The 22056-nt window shown below is 42.1% G+C and overlaps 1 protein-coding gene across 1 annotated transcript; it reads left to right on the top strand.

Annotated features, from left to right (window-relative positions):
• The first annotated feature begins 7567 nt into the window (after positions 1–7567).
• LOC102405750 (ADP ribosylation factor like GTPase 14 effector protein) lies at positions 7568–21682 on the top strand. Its single transcript, XM_006060830.3, has 4 exons — positions 7568–7723; positions 17450–17933; positions 19173–19300; positions 21143–21682. Exons 2-4 carry the CDS (start codon positions 17508–17510, stop codon positions 21369–21371), a joined length of 783 nt encoding a protein of 260 aa, XP_006060892.1. The 5' UTR covers positions 7568–7723; positions 17450–17507; the 3' UTR covers positions 21372–21682.
• The last annotated feature ends 374 nt before the right edge of the window (positions 21683–22056 follow it).

Genomic DNA, 22056 nt, shown 5'->3' with positions numbered 1-22056 from the left:
TCAAGGAGGAAGAAAGGACAAACTTTTTTTCCTCTACATTCCTTAGGATCATTTAACAATAATGTATCCTGCCTGAGAACAGCCTCTGGATTAAAACTTCTGGCTAATCCTGTTATCTTAAAATGTAAATTATGGGAGTAGGTCTGGTCTTTACAAGGATTATATAACAATAATGTATCCTGCCTGAGGACAGTGTCTGGATTAAATTTTCTGGCTAATCCTGTTATCTTAAAATGTAAATTATGGGAGTAGGTCTGGTGAGGTCTTTACAACCTCCAGACATTCTTTGGATTCATTGGAGAGTATACCACTCCATTGCTAACACTAGCAAGGGGGTACTCTTTCTGCCCCCTTCTGATGCGTATGTCAGAAGCTTTCTCTATCTCCTTTATACTTTAATAAAACTTTATTACACAAAAGCTCTGAGCTATCAAGCCTCGTCTCTGGCCCTGGATTGAATTCCTCTCCTCCGGAGGCCAAGAATCCCGGAGTCTTTGTGTGGTTCAGCAACAACCTTTCAAAACTCTTGGGCAGTATCCACTCAGACTGAACATACACACTGCCTATGATCCAACAATTCCACTTTTCACTATATGTCCACTACACATGTTCATGCAAAGTGCAGAATATATGCATACCAAAAGACAGAAAGTGCACGGCAGCATCATTTGTAAAAGCCACAGATAAGATCAATCCAATGTATATCCACCATGAAATGGATAAAATAAGTTTCTAACCTTCATGTAACAGAAATATGATTCAACAATGACAAAGAACTACTGCTACACACAATAGGGATGGATATAATGTTGTATCATGGAAGACAGACACAAAAGCATACATTCGGTACAATTCCAAAAACAGGCAAAACTAGTCTGTGGTAAAAGAAGTTTTGGAATGCTTATTTCCTTTGGTAACATATGACAACAACTAGGGGTGGGGGCATAAAAAAATCTTCTGGGATAGTGGAATTTCTTGACCTGGGTAGTGGTTATTCAGATATAAAAATTCATCAAGCTATGACTTGTGTATTCCTGTCTAACATGTCAAAATTCAATATGAAAGCTTACAAAAGGAGAAGAGGAGGAGGAGGAAAATAATGACTAAGACTCCATCCTTGTTCATATTCCATAATCTCGTTTGGGGTGCTAGGTCATCTCACCCCAAATTTGGGACCCATTTCATATTAATGCTTCATGTTTTCCCTAATGTGTGGTTCTTTTCACATACTACCTTCCTCCTCACATATACATTCATATCTGTTACAAAACCCAACCAAATCTGCTTGCTTAACTTCTATCCTTTCTACACTTTCTTAATTCCCTTAGTTCAAGGTTTTTCAATCTTGGCAACACTGCAATTTTGAGCCAGGTTCTTTGCTGTGATGGGTTTTATTGTGCACTGTAGGGTGTTTATCAGTTTCCATGTCCTCACCCCACTAGATTATCAATAGCACCCTCTAGCTGGAATAACCAAAAATGTCTCCAGACATTACCAAATGTCTTAAAGGCAAAGGAATCACCTCTCACTCCACAGAGCCATTGCCTTAGTTAATCGATGTCCTTACTATTAATCACCTGTATTAGAGCAAGAGATCCCACCTGAACCTCCCACCCAGGATGGTGAAGTGAAGAAGTGAACCCATTAGTTATTCATTTGTGCCTGATTCTTTGTGACCCCATGGACTGTAGCCCTCCTCTGTCCATGGAGTTCTTTAGGCAAGAAACTGGAGTGGATAGCAATTCCCTTCTCTAGGGAATCTTCCCAACCCATGGACTGAACCCAGGTCTCCACTGCAGGCAGATTCCTTACTGTCTGAGTCACCAAGGAAGCCCCACCCAGGACAATACACAATCCTTACAGTTTTAGTTTTCTCCAGGATAAAATCTAGTTATCTCTGCTGCTGCTGCTGCTGCTAAGTCCCTTCAGTCATGTCCGACTCTGTGCAACCCCAGAGACAGCAGCCCACCAGGCTCCCCTGTCCCTGGGATTCTCCAGGCAAGAACACTGGAGTGGGTTGCCATTTCCTTCTCCAATGCATGAAAGTAAAGAGTGAAAGTGAAGTCGCTCAGTCGTGTCTGACTCTTAGTGACCCCATGGACTGCCGCCCACCAGGCTCCTCCGTCCATGGGATTTTCCAGGCAAGAGTACTGGAGTGGGGTGCCACTAGTTATCTCTGCTGCTAAGTCACTTCAGTCGTGTCCGACTCTGTGCGACCCTATAGACGGCAGCCCACCGGGCTCCAGGTCCCTGGGATTCTCCAGGCAAGAACACTGGAGTGGGTTGCCATTTCCTTCTCCAATGCATGAAAGTGAAAAGTGAAAGGGAAGTCGCTCAGTCATATCCAACTCTTTGCGACCCCATGGACTGCAGCCTACCAGGCTCCTCCGCCCATGGGATTTTCCAGACAAGAGTACTGGAGTGGGGCGCCATTGCCTTCTCCAGTTATCTCTAATGTGGCTTAAAAATGGTATTATCTTTCCTCTACTTACTTCACCAGCTTCCTACCCCCAGCTATACTGAATTCCTTGCAGTTGTCTGAAAGATGGATGAAAGTTAGAAAAAGTGTTAGTCAGAAGTGTTAAGTACACTAGCATTTTAAAAGATAAAAGCAAAACTCCTAGAATGTTTTATATATAGAATATGAGTAAGCATGTACTTTGTGAAACACAGACAGAATTGTGTTAAATATACATAGTAAGTTAGTAAACTATAAGGCATACCAAAGTTAAAATAAATAAAAAATATGGAACAGAGCGTCATTTACAGTCAAATAGGAATGGAAAAACAAAGATATGAATAATTATGCCATCTCTAGGATGACAGCTATGTCACCCCTAAATCAGGCATCCACAGGCAACACTTAGTATGGTCTCATACATGTGCTATCCAAGAAATGCAAATAAAACACGTCTGCTCCTCAGGCTAATTAGTAAGCTCTGGTTGTGACCAAGCATGTTTCCCTTCATCTATCCAAGACAGCACACACGGTAGAAGTGGGTTAACCCCAGAGTTACCTGGATGTGATCCACTATGAACCTGAAGCCTAGAGAATGCAAAGCACACGGCAAACCATATGCACAGATAATCTAGCAGCTTAGTTTCTTCCCACTAGTTCTTTTCAGAATTGATAGTAATTAGCAAAATGAACCAACTTAGGTTCTATTTCCATTAATGAAAGTGTCATTAGAGCAGCAGTTTTTTACCGTGGTGCACACTGCTATGAATTTTACATTCATGATCTTATGCCATGTTTAGTCACAGTATCCACTGCTACTGGGCTTCCCTGGTCGCTCAGTAGTAAAGATCTGCCTGCCAATGCAGCAGACGTGGGTTTGATCCCTGGGTCAAGAAGACCCCTGCAGAAGGAAATAACAACCCACAGCAGTATTTTCACCTGGGAAATCCCATGGACAGAGAGAGGAACCTGGCAGGCTAAGTCCATAGGGTTGCAAAGAGTCAGACATGACTAAGCAACTAAACAACAAACAGAGCAGGTATGTGCCATTACCCCCAGAGGACTTTCCACCTGTGGGCCTCCTTGCTGTAACCTTAACCCCAGTCCTCATAAGCATATCATCAGTGGCAAAGGCTGATGTGGCAAACACATGAACACTGTATAACTCATAACTCAGCTGACGCTGCCCTTCCACTTGCCTGCACCATAGTCTAAGTGTGTCAATTTACCCCAAATCTTTCTCCTTGCTTTTCGCTGGATATTTAATTCAGGCTTTAATCTCCTTCCAGAATACTCTTGCTTTAGAACCTCTCATTTTATCCTCTTGATATCCTTTTGTTTCTACAGTTGTGGTGTTAGCTATTTATCCTTCTGTCTCATTAGCGTATGAGCTCTTTGAGAACAGGAATAAAATTTCATCCTTTTTTTCTCATTATAACTTAGCAAAGTGCTAAGTTACTTAGCAAAGTAACTACTAAAAGAACTACTGACCTACAGACACAGTTGAGGAGGTTACCCATTGTTCTTGCCTTTCTCCCATTCTTAGTTTCCAAGATTGGTGTAAATCCGGGAGTGGCAAAATCCTGCTTAGCTTCAAAGCAGTAAGGAAGTGTTCAGTTCAGTTCAGTTCAGTTGCTCAGTCATGTCCAACTCTTTGCAACCCCATGAATTGTAGCACGCTAGGCCTCCCTGTCCATCACCAACTCCCAGAGCTTACTCAAACTCATGTCCACGGAGTCGGTGATGCCATCTAGCCATCTCATCCTCTGTCGTCCCCTTCTCCTCCTGCCCCCAATCCCTCCCAGCATCAGGGCCTTTTCCAATGAGTCAACTCTTCACATGAGGTGGCCAAAGTATTGGAGTTTCAGATTCAGCATCAGTGCCTCCAATGAACACCCAGGCTTCATCAATACATGAACTGTGAACTTCCAGATGTTCAAGCTGGTTTTAGAAAAGGCAGAGGAACCAGAGATCAAATTGCCAACATCCGCTGGATCATCAAAAAAGCAAGAGAGTTCCACAAAAACATCGACTTCTGCTTTATTGACTATGCCAAAGCCTTTGACTGTGTGGATCACAATAAACTGTGGAAAATTCTTCAAGAGATGGGAATACCAGACCACCTGACCTGCCTCTTGAGAAATCTGTATGCAGGTCAGGAAGCAACAGTTAGAACTGGACTTGGAACAACAGACTGGTTCCAAATAGGAAAAGGAGTTTGTCAAGGCTGTATATTGTCACCCTGCTTATTTAACTTCTATGCAGAGTACATCATGAGAAATGCTGGGCTGGAAGAAGCACAAGCTGGAATCAAGATTGCCGGGAGAAATATCAATAACCTCAGATATGCAGATGACACCACCCTTATGGCGGAAAGTGAAGAGGAACTCAAAAGCCTCTTGATGAAAGTGAAAGAGGAGAGTGAAAAAGTTGGCTTGAAGCTCAAATTCAGAAAACTAAGGAGGTGTTAGGAAGAACAATAGATTCACTGCAGAAAACAACCAACAGTAGGTGTTCCCTGGTGGCTGAGTAGTAAAAAAAAAAAAAAATCTGCCTGTAATACAGGACATGTGGCAGGAGCTAAGGGTTTCATCCCTGGATCCAGAAAATCTCCTGGAGAAGGAAATGGCAACCCACTCCAGTATTCTTGCTGGGATAATCCCATGGACAGAGGAGCCTGGTGGGCTAGAGTTCATGGGGTCACCAAAGAGTGGGACAAGACTTAGAAACTAGAACAACAATCAAGAACATTTTGGCTTTGGTGGCTCTTATTTCCCTGACCCAGTTTTTCACTCGGCTGTGTTAGGGTTCACAAGGGGCTCATAGCGAATAGTTAAAATATGGCCCATTGTAGTGACCTGACAAACAAGGAATAAAGTCATAGTGGCCACATTGCCCTGGTGGGCATTCTGTTTCTCCCGTATGGCAATATCCTGTTTTCCCCTGCTGGTACCAGTTCCTCAAGACTACCTGACGACCCCGACAGTGAGACTCCTTCAACTACATGACCACAAGACCCCAGCTGCTGGCTAAAGATGAACTGAGGCCCCCTCCCTCTGGGCACAATTTCCCATCAATAGGGTATAAGAAGTGTTGGCTTTAAAAAGAGGGCACTGGTTTTTCTCTAAGGCCAGTCTCTTTCTTCTTTCTTCCTATAATAAATCTTTCTCTGCCTGACTGCCTTGCTCTCTCTTTCTCCACGTTTGCCTTATAGGCTGGTTAGTGGGGCAGGGCAGGGTGGGACGGGGGTCCTCCTACCCCTACCTGAAAATATTTGAAGGCTTAGCCCCTTCAGCTAAGAGATGGAAGGCCATCAAAAATTCCAGGTGAATAAATCTGCTTTAAAAATTCACTTCAGTTCAGTCGCTCAACTCTCTGCAACCACATGGGCTGCAGCAGGCCAGGCTTCCCTGTCCATCACCAAAACTCGGAGCTTACTCAAACTCATGTCCATCGAGTTGGTGATGCCATCCAACCATCTCATCCTCTGTCGTCTCCTCCTCCCGCCTTCAATCTTTTCCAGCATCATTGTCTCTTCCAATGAGTCAGTTCTTCCCATCAGGTGGCCAAAGTATTGGAGTTTCAGTTTCAGCATCAGTCTTCAGTGATCAATGCCAAGAAATAGAGGAAAACAATAGGATGGGAAAGACTAGAGATCTCTTCAAGAAAATTAGAGATACCAAGGGAACATTTCATGCAAAGATGGGCTCAATAAAGAACAGAGATGGTATGGACCTAACAGAAGCAGAAGATATTAAGAAGAGGTGGCAAGAATACACAGAAGAACTATACAAAAAAAGATCATCATGACCCAGATAACCACAATGGTGTGATCACTCACCTAGAGCCAGACATGCTGGAATGTGAAGTCAAGTGGGCCTTAGAAAGCATCACTACGAACAAAGCTAGTGGAGGTGATGGAATTCCAGTTGAGCTATTTCAAATCCTGAAAGATGATGCTGTGAAAGTGCTGCACTCAATATGCCAGCACATTTGGAAAACTCAGCAGTGGCCACAGGACTGGAAAAGGTCAGTTTTCATTCCAATCCCAAAGGAAAGCAATGCCAAAGAAATGTTCAAACTACCTCATAATTGCACTCATCTCACACGCTAGCAAAGTAATGCTCCAAATTCTCCAAGCCAGGCTTTAAAAATTAATGAGCTCCTAATTGGTACAGACAATAAGGATACAAGAAAGACAACGCTTTTTGTTCTCCTCAGAAAATTTGCAAGTGTCTTCCTGGTTCCTACACTTTGTGCGTGCATGCTTCCTCCCTTCAGTCGTGTCCAACCCTTTCCGACCCAACTGACCGTACCCCGCCAGACTCCTCTGTCGATGGGATTCTCCAGGCAAGAACACTTGAGCGGGTTGCCATGCCTTTTCCAGGCGATCTTCCTAACTCAGGGATCGAACCCGCATCTTTTATGTCTCCTGCATTAGTAGGCGGGTTCTTTACCATTAGCGCCGCCTGGGAGGCCTCCTATTTCACTCGAAGTAATAAACAGCTATTCTCATAGTTTATAATGGGATTCCCAGGTGGCGCTACTGGTAAAGAGACAGAAGGAACAAGGGTTCGATCCTTCGTTCAGGAAAAGCCCCTGGAGGAGAAATGGGAACCCACTCCAGTATCCTCGCCTGAAGAATCCCATGGACAGAGGGGCCAGCAGGCCACAGTTTACCGGGTCACAAAGAGTCGGACACGACTGAGCCAGTGAGTATACACATTCTTATAGTTTATAACAAAGGGGATGCATTTTGGAATATATTTCGCTTGAATTAAGTAAATCATAAAATGGGAGACCTCAGACAGAGGGCATTCTTAAGGTGTTTTGAATTCATTCACTTCTTCAGGGATTAGGAGGCTTGAGGTGCAAAGATTCTGCATCACGCACAGACGTAGAAACTCGCGAACACAACTCAAGTTAGCGGAACTTGCATCTTGGTAAAGGTGACCCTAGGCACAATTCCCTAATGTCAAAGGGAAAAAAAAAAAAATTCCGTCAGCATCTGAAGCAACTATTGCCTCACCTTGAATCATTCGCCAATTCATGCCGCCCCGCCCTTTCCGCCCCGGAGGCCGCCAAGCTCTGTTCCCCTCTAGACTTCTTTCGGGCCTCTCTTTATGGTAGCGCTGAGCCTCTCTAGCCTCCCTCGCCGTTCTCTCGGTGGTAAACTCCTGGAAGTGTTGAAAAGCGCGTACCCAGGCCACTCTCAGAGGCGTCGGTTGCGGTGCGCACTGGGTCGGTGGAGAGCTCGAGCTAAAGGTAAACAGGGGATAGAGGGGAGGGTCTGGGGCGTGGAGACACGTTCCTGGGTGGGAGGGGGGCTGGGGCCGGCAGAGGGAGGGTCCCAGAGCAGAGGAGGGGGAGCACGTTGGACACATGAGGGGAATTTTCAGCTGCGTTCTTGAGGCCTTCCGCGGCCTGCGGCCCTGCAGCGACCCCCTCTCCCTCCGGTCGATCTGCGGCCCCTTGTGTCGAAGTCAAGCACGGTTCCTGTCGACTCCGCGGGTTGTCGCCTCTCTTGGGGAGACCTGGAGCCCTCCTAATTTTGACTTAAGGTTTGTCTTATTTAGAGGAGAGCTTTTGTGGCTTAGAACCCCATCCACTGCTTGTCTGTCTGCTCTTTGGGTTTTATTTTTTAAATCAGAACCTTTCTAGTCCTAGCTGGAGGTCGAATAGTATTCTTTTCTCCGTCCCGGTAGCATGAACATAATAGGGACTCATACGCTGTATCTGGTGGCTTACAACATTCTCAAACAGCTGGTGAAAAGTAGGGTAGTTATGCATGCAATGCAGGAGACCCCGGTTCGATTCCTGGGTCGGGAAGATCCCCTGGAGAAGGGATAGGCTACCCACTCCAGTATTCTTCGGCTTCCCTTGTGGCTCAGCTAGTAAAGAATCCTCCAGCAATGCGGGAAACCCCGATTGGATCCCTGGTTGGGAAGATCCCCTGGAAAAGGGAAAGGCTACCCACTCCAATATTCTGGCTTGGAGAATTCTATGGGCTGTATACTCAATGGGGTCGCAGAGAGTCTGAGACGACTGAGGGACTTTCACTTTTTAAAACAATACTTTTACCTTTACAATCTTGTTCTTAGCAAGACTTCCCATACTTTGTCATTCCTAAAATGTTTTAGTTTCCCAGAGGGGAATCATTTATTGAAAAATATAAAAGATAAAACTTTTAAGTTGCGTGATAGTGGAGTAGGTATTCCCAGGCTCAGTTTTTGGAAGGAAGGAGGCTGGGATTCTAATCAGGCTAAAGAAACTGTTGCTTGGCAGATGGCTCAGTGGTAGAAACCGCCCGTGAATGCAGGAGATGCAGGTTGGTCTCTGGGTTGGAAGGATCCCTTGGAGAAGAAAATGGCAACCCACTCCAGTAGTCTTGCCTGGAAAATCCCATAGACAGAGGAGTCTGTTGAGCTACAGTCCACAGGGTCACAAAAGAGTCTGTATGTGACTAACTCAACAAAGAAAGTGTTAAGGACTTTTAACTGCTCCAATGAGAAGAAGCCCCTAGGGAAGGGTGTGTGGGAGGAATGCCCTCACTGTGCTTCTGACCACAGGATTGAGGTAGGGATAGTTGCAGGATCCTGAGCATCTGGTTATACTGATTTGGGGGCGATTCAGCCTTCTCCGTGTGAGATTCTGGCAGTTTGAGGAACATGGATTCATTCGAAAGAAACTACAGCTCTAACAGGACCCAGATGATTCCTGGCCCTCATGGAGCTTAGTATATAATGGAAAAAACTAACAGGAAAAAAGAAAGCCAGTGATGAGTGCTATAAAAAGGGAGGTCCCTGAACTTCCTTCTTTTTACTTAAGTGATATAGAAAATAACACCATATAGCTCCTGTCTTCCAACAGCTGAGAAGTAATAGAGGCAAAGTTTCAAACAGAGGAAAAAGGATCTGTAACAATAGAATTTGGGTAAGGCATGCCAGAAAGGTGAATATGGGGACACTGTCTTGAAGGATTAATTAGCATTGCCTGGCTTTCTGAACATAGAGAACAGTGAAAGTGAGAGTCCTGCAATCTTGTCCGCCTTCTTCCGGGGATCTTCCCAACCCAGGGATGGAACCCAGGTCTCCTGCATTGCAGGAGGATTGTTTACCAGCTGAGCCACCAGGGAAGCCCCAATATGAAGACTTAAAATGTAACAGAAATTGTCAGGTAGTGTAGTTTGACCTGCAGTGTGTGGTGTTTGAACAAATAATGCCATGCTAAGTGTCCAGACTTTTGTTTTCTAGGAAGAGGTGAGTGTTTTCTACTCATTAGCTCACAATTCAAGGTCACAGTCACTTACTCAACATCTGTATTGAGTAGTAAGTTAATTGTGGTGGTTGTTCAGTCCCTAAGTCTTGTCTGACTCTTACGCAACCCCATGGACTGTAGCCTGCCAGGCTCCTCTGTTCATGGGATTTCCCAGGCAAGAATACTGGAGTAGGTTGCCATTTCCTTCTCCATAGTATTGTAAGTGGTATTAAGTACTGTTAATTAATCTGTTTAAAAAAACTGAAGTACTGTTAAAAAATTAAAGTACTGTTCATCTCCAGGAGTAGTTAGTAGTGCTTGAAAGTTTTGACCACATCCAGAATTCAGGTAAAATAAAGAGAGCTTTACTCATTGGTCTTGGTCTGTAAACCATCCCTCAGTTGTTGAATTCGAGGTATTCTGTTCTCTTTGACCTTTAAGGACCCTAGGAATAGAGACAGATCACAAATGGAGTTTGGAGACCTGAAAGGTTTGCTTAGTTGTTCCCAATATGAACACTGTGCAGTATATCAAAGTCTTAGTCGTTCTTGAAATAAAGTGTTAGTCGTCTCCAACTTTTTGTGACCCCTTGGACTGTAGTCTGCCAGTCTCCTTTGTCCATGGGATTTCCCAGACAAGAATCCTGGAGTGGGTTGCCATTTCCTTAAGGGGATCTTCCAGACCCATGGGTTGAACCTGGGTCTCTCACATTATAGGCAGAATCTTTACCACCTGAGCCACCAGGGGAACATTATTGTGCAGGATATAGATGGGACTTATTATTTTAATCCAGTCACCCCACATGGCTCATTTAATCTCCTTACATTTAAAGTGATTATTGATAGGTATGTGTGTTCAGTGCAGTGCAGTTCAGTCACTCAGTCGAGTCCAATGCTTTGTGACCCCATGAACTGCAGCACAGCAGGCCTCCGTGTCCATCACCAACTCCCAGAGTTTACCATACTCATGTCTATTGAGTCAGTGATGCCATCCAACCATCTCATCCTCTGTCGTCACCTTCTCCTCCCTCCTTCAATCTTTCCCAGCATCAAGGTCTTTTCAAATGAGTCAGTTCTTCGAATTAGGTGGCCAAAGTTTTGGAGTTGCAGCTTCAGCATCAGTTCTTCCAATGAACACTCAGGACTGATCTCCTTTAGGATGGACTGGTTGTATCTCTTTGCAGTCCAAGGGAATCTCAAGAATCTTCCCCAACACCACACTTCAAAAGCATCAATTCTTTGGCGCTCAGCTTTATTTATAGTCCAACTCTCACATCCATACATGACTACTGGAAAAACCATAGCCTTGACTAGACGGACCTTTGTTAACAAAGTAATGTCTCTACTTTTTAATATGTTTTCTAGGTTGGTCATAACTTTCCTTCTAAGGAGGAAGCATCTTTTAATTTCATGGCTGCAGGTACCATCTGCAGTGATTTTGGAGCCCAAGAAAATAAAGTCTCTCACAGTTTTCCCATCTGTTTACCATGAAGTGATGGGACCAGATGCCATGATCTTCGTTTTCTGAATGTTGAGCCTTAAGCCAACTTTTTCACTCTTTTCTTTCACTTTCATCAAGAGGCTCTTCAGTTCTTCTTCACTTTCTGCCATAAGGGTGGTGTCATCTGCATATCTGAGGTTATTGCTGTTTCTCTGAGCAATCTTGATTCCAGCTTGTGCTTCCTCTAGCCCAGCGTTTCTCATGATGTACTCTGCATAGAAGTTAAATAAGCAGGGTGACAATATACAGCCTTGACGCACTCCTTTTCCTATTTGGAACCAGTCTGTTATTCCGTGTCCAGTTCTAACTGTTGCTTCCTGACCTGCATACAGATTTCTGAGGAGGCAGGTCATGTGCTCTGGTATTCCCATCTCTTGAAGAATTTTCCACAGTTTATTGTGATCCACACAGTCAAAGGCTTTGGCATAATCAGTAAAGCAGAAATAGATGTTTTTGTGGAACTCTCTTGCTTTTTCGATGATCCAGCGAATGTTGGCAATTTGATCTCTGGTTCCTCTGCCTTTTCTAAAACCAGCTCGAAATCTGGAAGTTCAGGGTTCATGTGTTGTTGAATCCTGGCTTGTAGAATTTTGAGCATTACTTTGCTAGCGTGTGAGATGAGTACAATTGTGTGACAGTTTGAACATTCTTTGGCATTGCCTTTTTTAGGGATTGGAATGAAAACTGACCTTTTCCATGTACCTATTGCCGTTTTGTTGATTGTTTCTGGTTGTTTTTGTAGTTCTTCTCTTGGTCTCTCCCCTAGTGGTTTGATGATTTATTTTTTCAGTGTTACTTTTGTATTTCTGTTTTTTGTGTATCTGTTGTAGGTTTGTGGTTACCATAGGTTCATATATATTGACATATAATAATAACGTATGTGTGCACATATATATACATATAAATTCACAAGCGTGTTTGCTAAGTCACTTCAGTCGTGTCGGACTCTGCAGCCCTGTGAACTGTAGCCCGCCAGGCTCCTCTGTCCGTAGGATACTGCACGCAAAAACACTGGAGTGGGTTGCCATGCCCTCTTCCAGGGGATCTTCCTGACCCAGGGATCAAACCCGCATCTCTCCCTGGTACCTTAGACTGCAGCTACAGTTTCAGAAGTTCTCTGATCATTTGGCAGGCTCTTTAGGGTTAGTAAATGGATTCCCTTCATGATAGTGTAGGTGCCCTTTAAACAGCTGCTTTTTTGCTCTGTCCCAGGATGGGCAAGTCTGTGTACAGGCTCCTCAATGATATTCCTCCCTGCTGAAGACCCTTGTTGGGGATGGGTTTCCCGTTGAACCATGTCTGTGTCTCTTTTACCCATCCTGTGTGATCCCTCTATGACTTGCTCTGCAGCCCTCAGTATTTCTTCAGCAGGAATTGATCTGTATGTAGGTACAAATTCAGCATGTTCATGTGAAGAGAGAAGTTCAGGGTCTTCTACACTGTCATCTTTGACTGGATACTGTGGACTGTGTTATTGTCTGAAGTTTACTTTATGGTGCCTGGGTCTTGAGATTTAAGACTATTTCACTTAGCCATTTAACCCTTCTCTTGGTACCCATTCACATGTCCTATAGGTAGTATTTGAGGATAATGGGCACAAAAAGCTGACAGTTGCAAGAGGCACGACGTGTGTGTGCACTCTAGGGTGTGCACACACCCAGGCCTGAAGCTGCTGATTTGCTTAGGAGGGGTGAATGGAATTATTATTATTATTTTATTAAATAAAAGGTAAATGGGAAAATGCCTTATAAATTGTCCCTATACTGAAAAAAGACATTTTTCATGAAAGGGAAAGATTCTTAAAAGTTGACCTAAAAATACATTTAAGTTTTTTGTTTGGTTTAAGTTCCTCTTACTGTGATTTTTTCCTACTAACCTGAAGAGTGGTAACAAAGCACAGGCTGTATGAGGGAACTTGGCACATTAGAACATATTGTCATATCTCCCCTATAGTTCGGGGAAGAAAAAAACGAGTTCCCTAATTATTTCCCACGTCCTCTCTATGTTAATGGCACTGCTGATTGTGATGGTGCTGCTTTAACGGCCGTAGGAGGCCTGTGATCAGGTCCTAGAGCTCATGGGATTAGGGAACCTGCTAGCATTGTGGCCTTGTTTGAGGCCACTTCCTCAGTGCACCTAACCTGCCTACCTTAGAGTCGGTAATGGATAGCAAGGGAAAATGCTTAAAACTCACTTCAAGGGATCTAGGAAAGATAATTTAAGTTTAAAAACCAAACTGGTAGATTAAAAGAACAGATTGGAAATTGCCATTGCGAAGAGTCAGGGTGGGCAAAGGGGGTCAAAAGGTACAGACTCCAGCTGTAAATAAGTAGTGGGGATGTGACATCCAGCTTGATGACTAATTAATAATTCTGTACTGCATATTTAAAAGTTGCTGAGGGAGTAAACTTCAAAAGTTCTCATCAAAGAGAGAGAAATTTGTAACTGTGGTGACAGATATTAACTGAACTTACTGTGTTGATCATTTTGCAATATGTACAAATACTGCATTGTTTCATCTGAAACTAATATAATGTTGTGTCAATACCTCAGTTTTTTAAAAAGGCGTATTCCCTGAGCTGTCAGTGTTCACATCATATGAGGAGCAAATATCCAGTACTTGTGTTTACTACCTCAGGTATAGAAGAATGAAGTCTAACAAATCTATATTTACTTCTTTCTCTCTCCACTCTTCTGGGAGTGCTATAAAAATATTGAAAGTTAATCTTAGAATCACAAAACATACTGTTTAGTTACTGAGGGAAAGTATTGGCAATTCTAAAGCAAGAGAAAATTGAGAATGCAGAACTTTTAAAAGAAAGGGTCAAATAATAAAATCCGGAGTTAGTAGGGAGAGACGTTATTGAAAGCATTATTGCCAGAGGGGAAAAGAGATTATTGCAGTGGAAAGAATTCTCTGACCAAAAGATTTACCAGCTTCTCAGGGGAGGAGTAAACAGTGCTTGGAACAGAACTGCTTGGTCTGATTGTAGATCCCAGATTGTTTTAGCCTGAGGCCAGCTTTTTCTCTGGAGGGATTCTTTGCTGGCTCTGGCTGAGGTTATACCAAAGTTCAGGGGCCTAGAGGAAGGAGAGAAACTTAAAATATGGTTAGCTATATTTTTCCAATTTTGTTCCAGTTGATTATTTCAGCAATCCGTTCAGCTAATTACTCACAAATTATAAATGAGACAATGGGGATTTGGAGGTCCTTTGTTCTGGTCGTAGGTAAACAATGGGATGTTCTTGAGTCTTACAGAAGCCATACAGAGAGTAGGAGGGTTTCTTTAGGCAAGCCTGTTCAAGAACCAGGCGTACAGGTCTCAGGTAAAATTTAACTTGTTAAAAGGCATTTTTCTATTTGAAGTGGAAAATAATTAAATGTACAAATAAAGTTCATTGGAACATTTATATAGAAAGGCCTTAGGATACTCATTGACATTCAGGAATTAATAATCCTACATCACGCAGTGTAGTTTGAAAGTACTTACAGACTGATCTCACTTGTACCTTAGTGAAATTTTCCTGAAAGAAGGGTAGGGATGGGAGGGTGGAAAACCAATCTAAATTAATCAGGTCTAAATGAACACGTTTAGGGCTTATTTGGTATATGGTTTACATTCCAGTCCCATAAGAAGCTGGTTTTTTTTTTTTTTTTTTTTTCCTTCTGTGAGAAATACTAGATATTGTGCTGGTCCAAGTGACTTGGCTGGAGCAAATTAAACTTTCCTATGTTTAATGTATTTTCCATTAAAAGAAAGAGGGAGGAAGTAAAATTGTGGCTGTGACACTGGTATGCGGTCAGTCGTGCCTGGCTTTTATTCTCCTTATTAACAAGGGGACTGCTAAGATGTTACAACCAGTTCAAATGATAGGACGGACACAGTTATTGATCAGGAATATTGAAATAAATGAGCAAGTAGAGGCAAAACTGTCTTCTTCCACAGTGGGCCAGGGGAGTCAGTTGTACCTCTAACAGAATTTACCAGAATATGGACAAGAATTGTTCTGCATTGCTGTTAGTTACATACAGTTGTCAGGTGTAAAATAGCTCAAAGGCAGTGAAAGACGCAGAGCTCTCATATAATCAGAATGTGACAACCTGAAGGTTGTGCTCTCAACAGTGCAGTTTTCCACTGAAGCCAGGTATTTTTCTCCAAATCTAGTTTATGAAATTTACAGCTCCCTCTCCCCCTCTCAAATAATCTTCCCTTAAGTATCAGACTTCCTAGAAGGCAAGTGCGTGTCTGTATGTGTTTCTTATTCTTTTTTGGTGTATTCTGTAAATATAGAAGATGCTTAGTGAATGTTCTGTTAATTGAATCATCTACAGTAGTACCTTTCAAACTGTAATGTGCTTACGTATCATCTGGGGATTTATTTTTTGAATGCGATTCTAATTCACTGAGCGCATGGACCTTACTGAGATCTCTCTTTTCTAATAAGTTCCCTGCTGATGCTAGTACTAGTTCATGGACAATAAATAGTAATGTATTTAAGGAAGACATTGTGCTGTGTTGTGCTCATTCGCTTCAGTCGTGTCTGACTCTTTGCCACCCTATGGGTGGTAGCCCGACAGGCTCCTCTGTCCACGGGATTCTCCAGGTAAGAATACTGAGTGGGTTGCCATGCACTCTTCCAGGGGATCATCCCAACCCAGGGATGGAACCCACTTCTCTTATGTCTACTGTATTGGTGGGCAGGTTCTTTACCACTCGTGCCACCTGGGAAGCCTTGGCAAACATAGCACCATGCTGCAAGTGAGGACAAGGTGATGGCACCCCACTCCAGTACTCTTGCCTGGAAAATCCCATGGGTGGAGGAGCCTGGTGGGCTGCAGTCTGTGGGGTTGCGAAGAGTCAGACACGACTGAGCAACTTCACTTTCACTTTTCACTTTCATGCATTGGAGAAGGAAATGGCAACCCACTCCAGTGTTCTTGCCTGGAGAATCCCAGGGACAGGGGAACCTGGTGGGCTGCCCTCTCTGGGGTCGCACGGAGTCGGACACGACTGAAGTGACTTAGCAGTAGCAGTAGCAAGTGAATAGGGCAACATGAGGCTACTAGACTACCACTTGAAGGAAAAAAAAAATACTAATTGTGAGTGACATTGCCAGAGCACAGGCCTAAGTGAGCAAAAGAAAGGGTTGCCTGGAAACACATTCTGAGAACTCGGAGTGGAATCTTAGCCTGAGGGAGGGGAAGAGAAGGGTTACTACAGGGGAGGAGTAACCAGAGGGGGTAGGTGTTAGAAAGCAGGCAGCAGCCACTGAAATCACTGCTTGAAATTTTGTGCTTCTTGAGCTAACCTTTTCCTTTTTCATTTTTTAAAGCAATGTTTGAATGTAAAACTGCTTTGATTCAGGTGTGTACACTTTTATCATGACAGTTTCACTCAAGTGAATGGTTCCAGTATGCCATTGAGCTTTAAGCAGTGTGAAAAATACTTTTTGTACTGCAACTGGTCTTGTCTTCTTTCAGATGGGGCACTTTAATTTTTAACTGAGAAGGTCCTGTAATTTGTTCGTTGGTAGTTCAGCTTTCTTTTAGCAGCACAGAAGAGATGGGAGATAATGTGGAACTGGCACCAAAGAAAGATCTCTACGTACTGGAAGATGGGGAGGGGGAAGGCACGGTAAATGAGGCTGCCAAGTTTAGCAAATAAAACATAGGAGGAAACCCAGTTAAATTTTAACTTCAGAGAAGCAATAAATGACTTTTTAGCAATATTTGTGATATAATTTAAATTGTTTATGCATTATCTAAAATTAAAATTTAACTGAGCATCCTGTATTTTATCTAATAGTAAATAATTCTTCCCTAACAGTGATACCTGAGAGATCCCACACATTGTTCTAATGATAATAGCTTTATAGTAAATAAATTTGTTATTTTGATTTCCTTCAAGATTATCTTGGCCTTCTTGAACCTTTACTCTTCCATAGACCAGCTTCCTAAATTCTGGGTGGTGGGGGATTTGTGGAATACCTGGTGAAATTTTGTTTAGAATCATACTGAATTTATTCCTGTAGAGTTGACATATTTACTATAGTCACACTTGCCATGATTGCTTTCTTATGTTTTTATAGGCTTTTGGTAAATGTCTTTCTGTTCCTTGCTTGCTAAGAGTTTTCTTTTTATTATGCAGGCCTTGAATTTTCTCAAATGCTTTTTCAGCTTCCCAGATAAAATTTTTGCAGCACAAATCTGACTCTCTTTAATGTTTTCTCTAGGGTGATCTGCTAGAGAGTGATCTCTAGGTGAAAATCAGGAAATTTACTAGAATCAAGCATGATGGATCCATGTTCAGTTGGAGTCCAGCTTCGGACCACAAATGAGTGCCATAAAACATATTATACTCGTCATACAGGTTTCAAGACTTTGCAAGAATTGTCATCAAATGACATGCTTCTACTTCAGTTGAGAACTGGAATGACACTTTCTGGGAACAATACAATTTGCTTCCATCATGCAAAAGTTTACATCGACAGATTTGAGGATTTGCAGAAGTCATGTTGTGACCCATTTAACATACACAAAAAACTAGCCAAAAAAAATTTACATGTAATTGATTTAGATGATGCCACTTTTCTGAGTGCAAAATTTGGAAGACAGCTTGTACCTGGTTGGAAGCTTTGTCCAAAATGTACACAGATAATCAATGGAAGTGTGGATGTTGATTCTGAAGACCGGCAGAAAAGAAAACCGGACTCAGATGTATGTAGAGTCAATTTTTTCTCCATTACTTATACAATGTAGGGTTTTATTTAATTATAAAGAAGTCATTTATATCACTTTATTACAGTTGGCCTTTAAACAACACAGGTTTGAACTGTGCAGGTCCACTTATATGTGGACTTCTTTCAGTCAATACAGTACTATTACAATCTGTGGTTGGTTGAATCCAAAGACGCGAGGGCCAACTCTGGGACTCGAGCAGCAGCCTAGCATTTTGGTATCCAGAACTGATAGTGGAACCAATTCCACTAGAATATCAAGGGATGGACTTGAATGCAGTGAATATAAAGTTGGGGAGGTAAAAATAGATGATGTTTTCTAAATATTTGTGTAAACCCGGATTGTATGGTAAAGAGTGTTGGCTTGGGGAAAGAATAATATAATATTCCCTAGACTTTCAAGCAGCAACTCCTAGTGCTAAGACATTCTGGCATTGCCAGAGCTTAACAATCTTAGCTCTTTTTCTGATACAGAAGTAACTCAGTAGGTTATGCCTGCCAGCAAGGGTTTGAAATACAGCAGAATGAATTCCCTTTTTTATCAGAGACTTGAAAACTGCTGCTCTAAAAGGAACTTTGTGACTTGAAATAATTGTTTCTTATTTCGGCCTTCTTTTGACTTTGGCACTATCCCATTCTTATATGGGTTTTTAAGATGCTTGTGAATTTCTTTTGCGTCTAGCTCTGAATTCTTGTTATGGTCAAGGCTAATTTTAGGGCTCTCTACTGTCAAAAAGTATACATTTTTATATTGTAAGTATTAAATATCTTATAACTATCTTCCTTATTCACATGCCTACATTTAGATTATTTAACCATTATCAGAACAGTGTAAGATTTCATAAAGCTTTCTGGTGTAGAACAAGGACTGGTATGTCAAAGGAGGACTTCTCAAATTTTCTATTTATAAGCAATTTATAATTCTTGCTGCTGGCATATTTTTCTCAATTTTATCCTTTCTATTATATTAATAAACCAAATTAAAAGATAATTAAAATTTTAAATTATATGTAGTGCTTTTCCTTTGTTATCCCCTCAAAGGCATAGTTCCAGGACCCAGTATAAATTTTGTTACATTTGGGCACTAAAACTTTTTTCTTTTTTGCAAGTTCCAGACTGTCTTCCCGGCTAAGAAATAATTTGGATTAATGTTAAGTGAAGTATCTGTGTATGGTTTGATATTAAGATTTGAGTTAATAATTTGTTGACTTTTATTCAGGGAAGAACTGCTAAAGCTTTGAGGTCATTACAATTTGCAAACCCAGGAAAGCAAACTGAATTTGCTCCAGAAACTGGTAAAAGAGAAAAAAGAAGGCTTACCAAAAATGCAACAGCTGGTTCAGACAGGTACACTATGTGTTGTTTAAGTCATATGTTAACTTGCCTCACATCTGCATTGTTTTCCTATCTTTCTCTTACAAGTTTTGAATTTTCTGGTTAGATAGTTTAAATTCTATAATCTGGAATTAGTAAGAACCCCCAAGGGTCTCATAGAAAATTAAGGTGTTCCCTTGGAGATCCAACCAGTCCATTCTGAAGGAGATCAGCCCTGGGATTTCTTTGGAAGGAATGATGCTAAAGCTGAAACTCCAGTACTTTGGCCACCTCATGCAAAGAGTTGATTCATTGGAAAAGACCCTGATGCTGGGAGGGATTGGGGGCAGGAGGAGAAGGGGACGACAGAGGATGAGATGGCTGGATGGCATCACGGACTCGATGGACATGAGTCTCAGTGAACTCCGGGAGTTGGCGATGGACAGGGAGGCCTGGCGTGCTGCGATTCATGGGGTCGCAAAGAGTCGGACACGACTGAGTGACTGATCTGATCTGATCCACTCTAAAAATTTTTTTGTTTCTAAGAAAGTCTCAATGAAGTGAATTTATATAATCTTTTTGGCACAGTAATTAAAATAATTTAAGCACACTATACTTCTTGTAACTAAAATAATTATTTGAAAAGCATTAATACATCAGTTGTATGTCTCTGTTCTATAGGTGGCAACTAAAACATAAATTTTATGAGAATGCAAGGTTGTTTTTTATTTTTTAATGTCTAAAATAGAAATGGGCTTCCCCGGTGGTTCAGTGGTAAAGAATCTGCCTGCAGTGCAGGAACCACAGGAGACACGGGTTTGAGTTGGGGAGATCTGGAGGAGGGCATGGCAACCCACTCCAGTATTCTTGGGTGGAGAATCCCATGGACAGAGCCTGGCAGACTGTAGTCCATGGGGTGATAAAAGAGCTGGACATGACTGAATGACTTAGGACACATTTTCTAAGAGAAAGAGTCCTTGTATATAGAATGTCCTCAAGCAAGGATTACTTATGCTTCCCTAGTGGCTCAGACGATAAAGAATCTGCCTGCAATGCAGGAGTCCTGGGTTCAACCCCTGGGTTGGGAAGATCCCCTGGAGGAGGGCATGGCAACCCACTCCAGTATTCTTGGCTGGAGAATCCCCATTGACTGAGGAGCCTGGCAGGCTGCAGTCCATGGGGTCACAGAGAGACAGACATGACTGAACTTCTAAGCACAGCAAAATAGAAACAATTTTGGTGTAGTTAATAGAACGAACAACAAAGCTAAATTGTTTAGAATATGATTTTTTAAATTGAGCATTTCTAAAATACAAATTGACAAAGCAATGTTAGTGTAATCATCCAGAATTATTTTTTACACAGGCCATTATTCCATCTGTGAAGGTTTTCCATTGAGTCATTAGGTGCTTTGAGGCCAGATTTGCTAGTCTGTCAAAGAACAAGAAACAGATTAATTGCAATATAAAAAACAGCTGGATGGTATACTGTGATAAAAATAAAGCTGTGTTCACAAAGCAGTAAAGAGATTGGTTGCTAATAAAATGTATCACTATTACGTAGTCTTTTCTTTTTGGTAAGGGATAAATAGTTTTAGCAGCTATATTATTATTTTTGGACACATTTCGCCTGCATTCCTTTGGATATGTTTCAACCCTTTACAAGAGAGGGCCTTCTTCTCAAAAGCAGTTTGTTAACTGTTAATTGTAGAGTAACTTTGAGTCAGGTAACCCATGTATCAGTTTGGCAAAGTTTCATCTATAATCCAAAACATTTTATCTCCCTTACATTTTTTTTATTACCCTGTTGTCAACTAAATATTCAGAAATGAAATATGCATGAAGTGTATAACTTGCCTTGTGTTTTGTATTACAGACAAGTGATCCCGGCAAAGAGTAAGGTCTACGATAGCCAGGGTCTCCTGATTTTCAGTGGAATGGACCTCTGTGACTGCCTCGATGAAGACTGCTTAGGCTGTTTCTATGCTTGTCCTGCCTGCGGTTCTACCAAATGTGGTGCCGAATGCCGCTGTGATCGAAAGTGGCTATATGAGCAAATTGAAATCGAAGGAGGAGAAATAATTCATAACAAACATGCTGGATGATTTGTGGTGTCCGATTGTGACCCTTTGTGTATTTCTAAAGTTCTGTTATTGTAAGATACATGTTAAAGTTGGTTTTGCCAAATGACACATATGTACTCAGTGTGCACTAACACTGCCTTTTGGGTACCTTAAGATAAATTATTTGATGTAAATTTAGATGGACTGTTTTATTACTCAGCAGTCATCTCTTTGAGCCTTTCTGGGTCAATGTAAAAAAGTAATGTATAGGCAGTTCTCTGTTTGTACAACTCCCGTGTCCATAAATTTCCATGGCACTGATACAGTTAAATAAACCAGTTCCTTAACAGCAACAGTTCAAATTTCAGTTACTGTGATATGTTAACTGTGAGGAGTTCCATGAGGTACGAACTTCCTGCTAGCTGTTACGCTCTCAAATCAGTATGTAATGCGTGTACTTCAAGGTCAGTGATTGACTAGTCAGATTACTTCTCGAATCCTGCTAATGATCCATCGCTGCACACTTATTACTCGGTTTATTCAGACAGCAGAGCACGTAGTTGTGTTGTCTCCTTGTCACCCATGTGACCTTTCATGTCTGGAGCCACATTAGGCGTACGGACAAAACGGAGGCACAGCCCCAACCCCCTCTCCTCATCTCGCAGGCACGGCCCCGGCTTGAAGGAGTTAGGCCTTGTGACTCTGACTTCTTCTTTCCTTTCTTCGG

This window comes from Bubalus bubalis, chromosome 16 (assembly GCF_019923935.1).
Source record: "Bubalus bubalis isolate 160015118507 breed Murrah chromosome 16, NDDB_SH_1, whole genome shotgun sequence".
In the NCBI taxonomy this organism is placed as follows: Eukaryota; Metazoa; Chordata; class Mammalia; order Artiodactyla; family Bovidae; genus Bubalus; species Bubalus bubalis.
The sequence above is the reverse complement of the archived record's forward strand: the minus strand, read 5'-3'. Positions and strand labels throughout refer to the sequence as shown.

Bases quoted from the DNA above. Each gene is read 5' to 3' on its own strand.
- LOC102405750 (XM_006060830.3), top strand. From the start codon at position 17,508: ATGATGGATCCATGTTCAGTTGGAGTCCAGCTTCGGACCACAAATGAG. The intron at 17,934-19,172 runs GTATGTAGAGTC...ACTTTTATTCAG, and splicing joins AAAGAAAACCGGACTCAGAT to GGAAGAACTGCTAAAGCTTT. The intron at 19,301-21,142 runs GTACACTATGTG...TTTGTATTACAG, and splicing joins GCAACAGCTGGTTCAGACAG to ACAAGTGATCCCGGCAAAGA.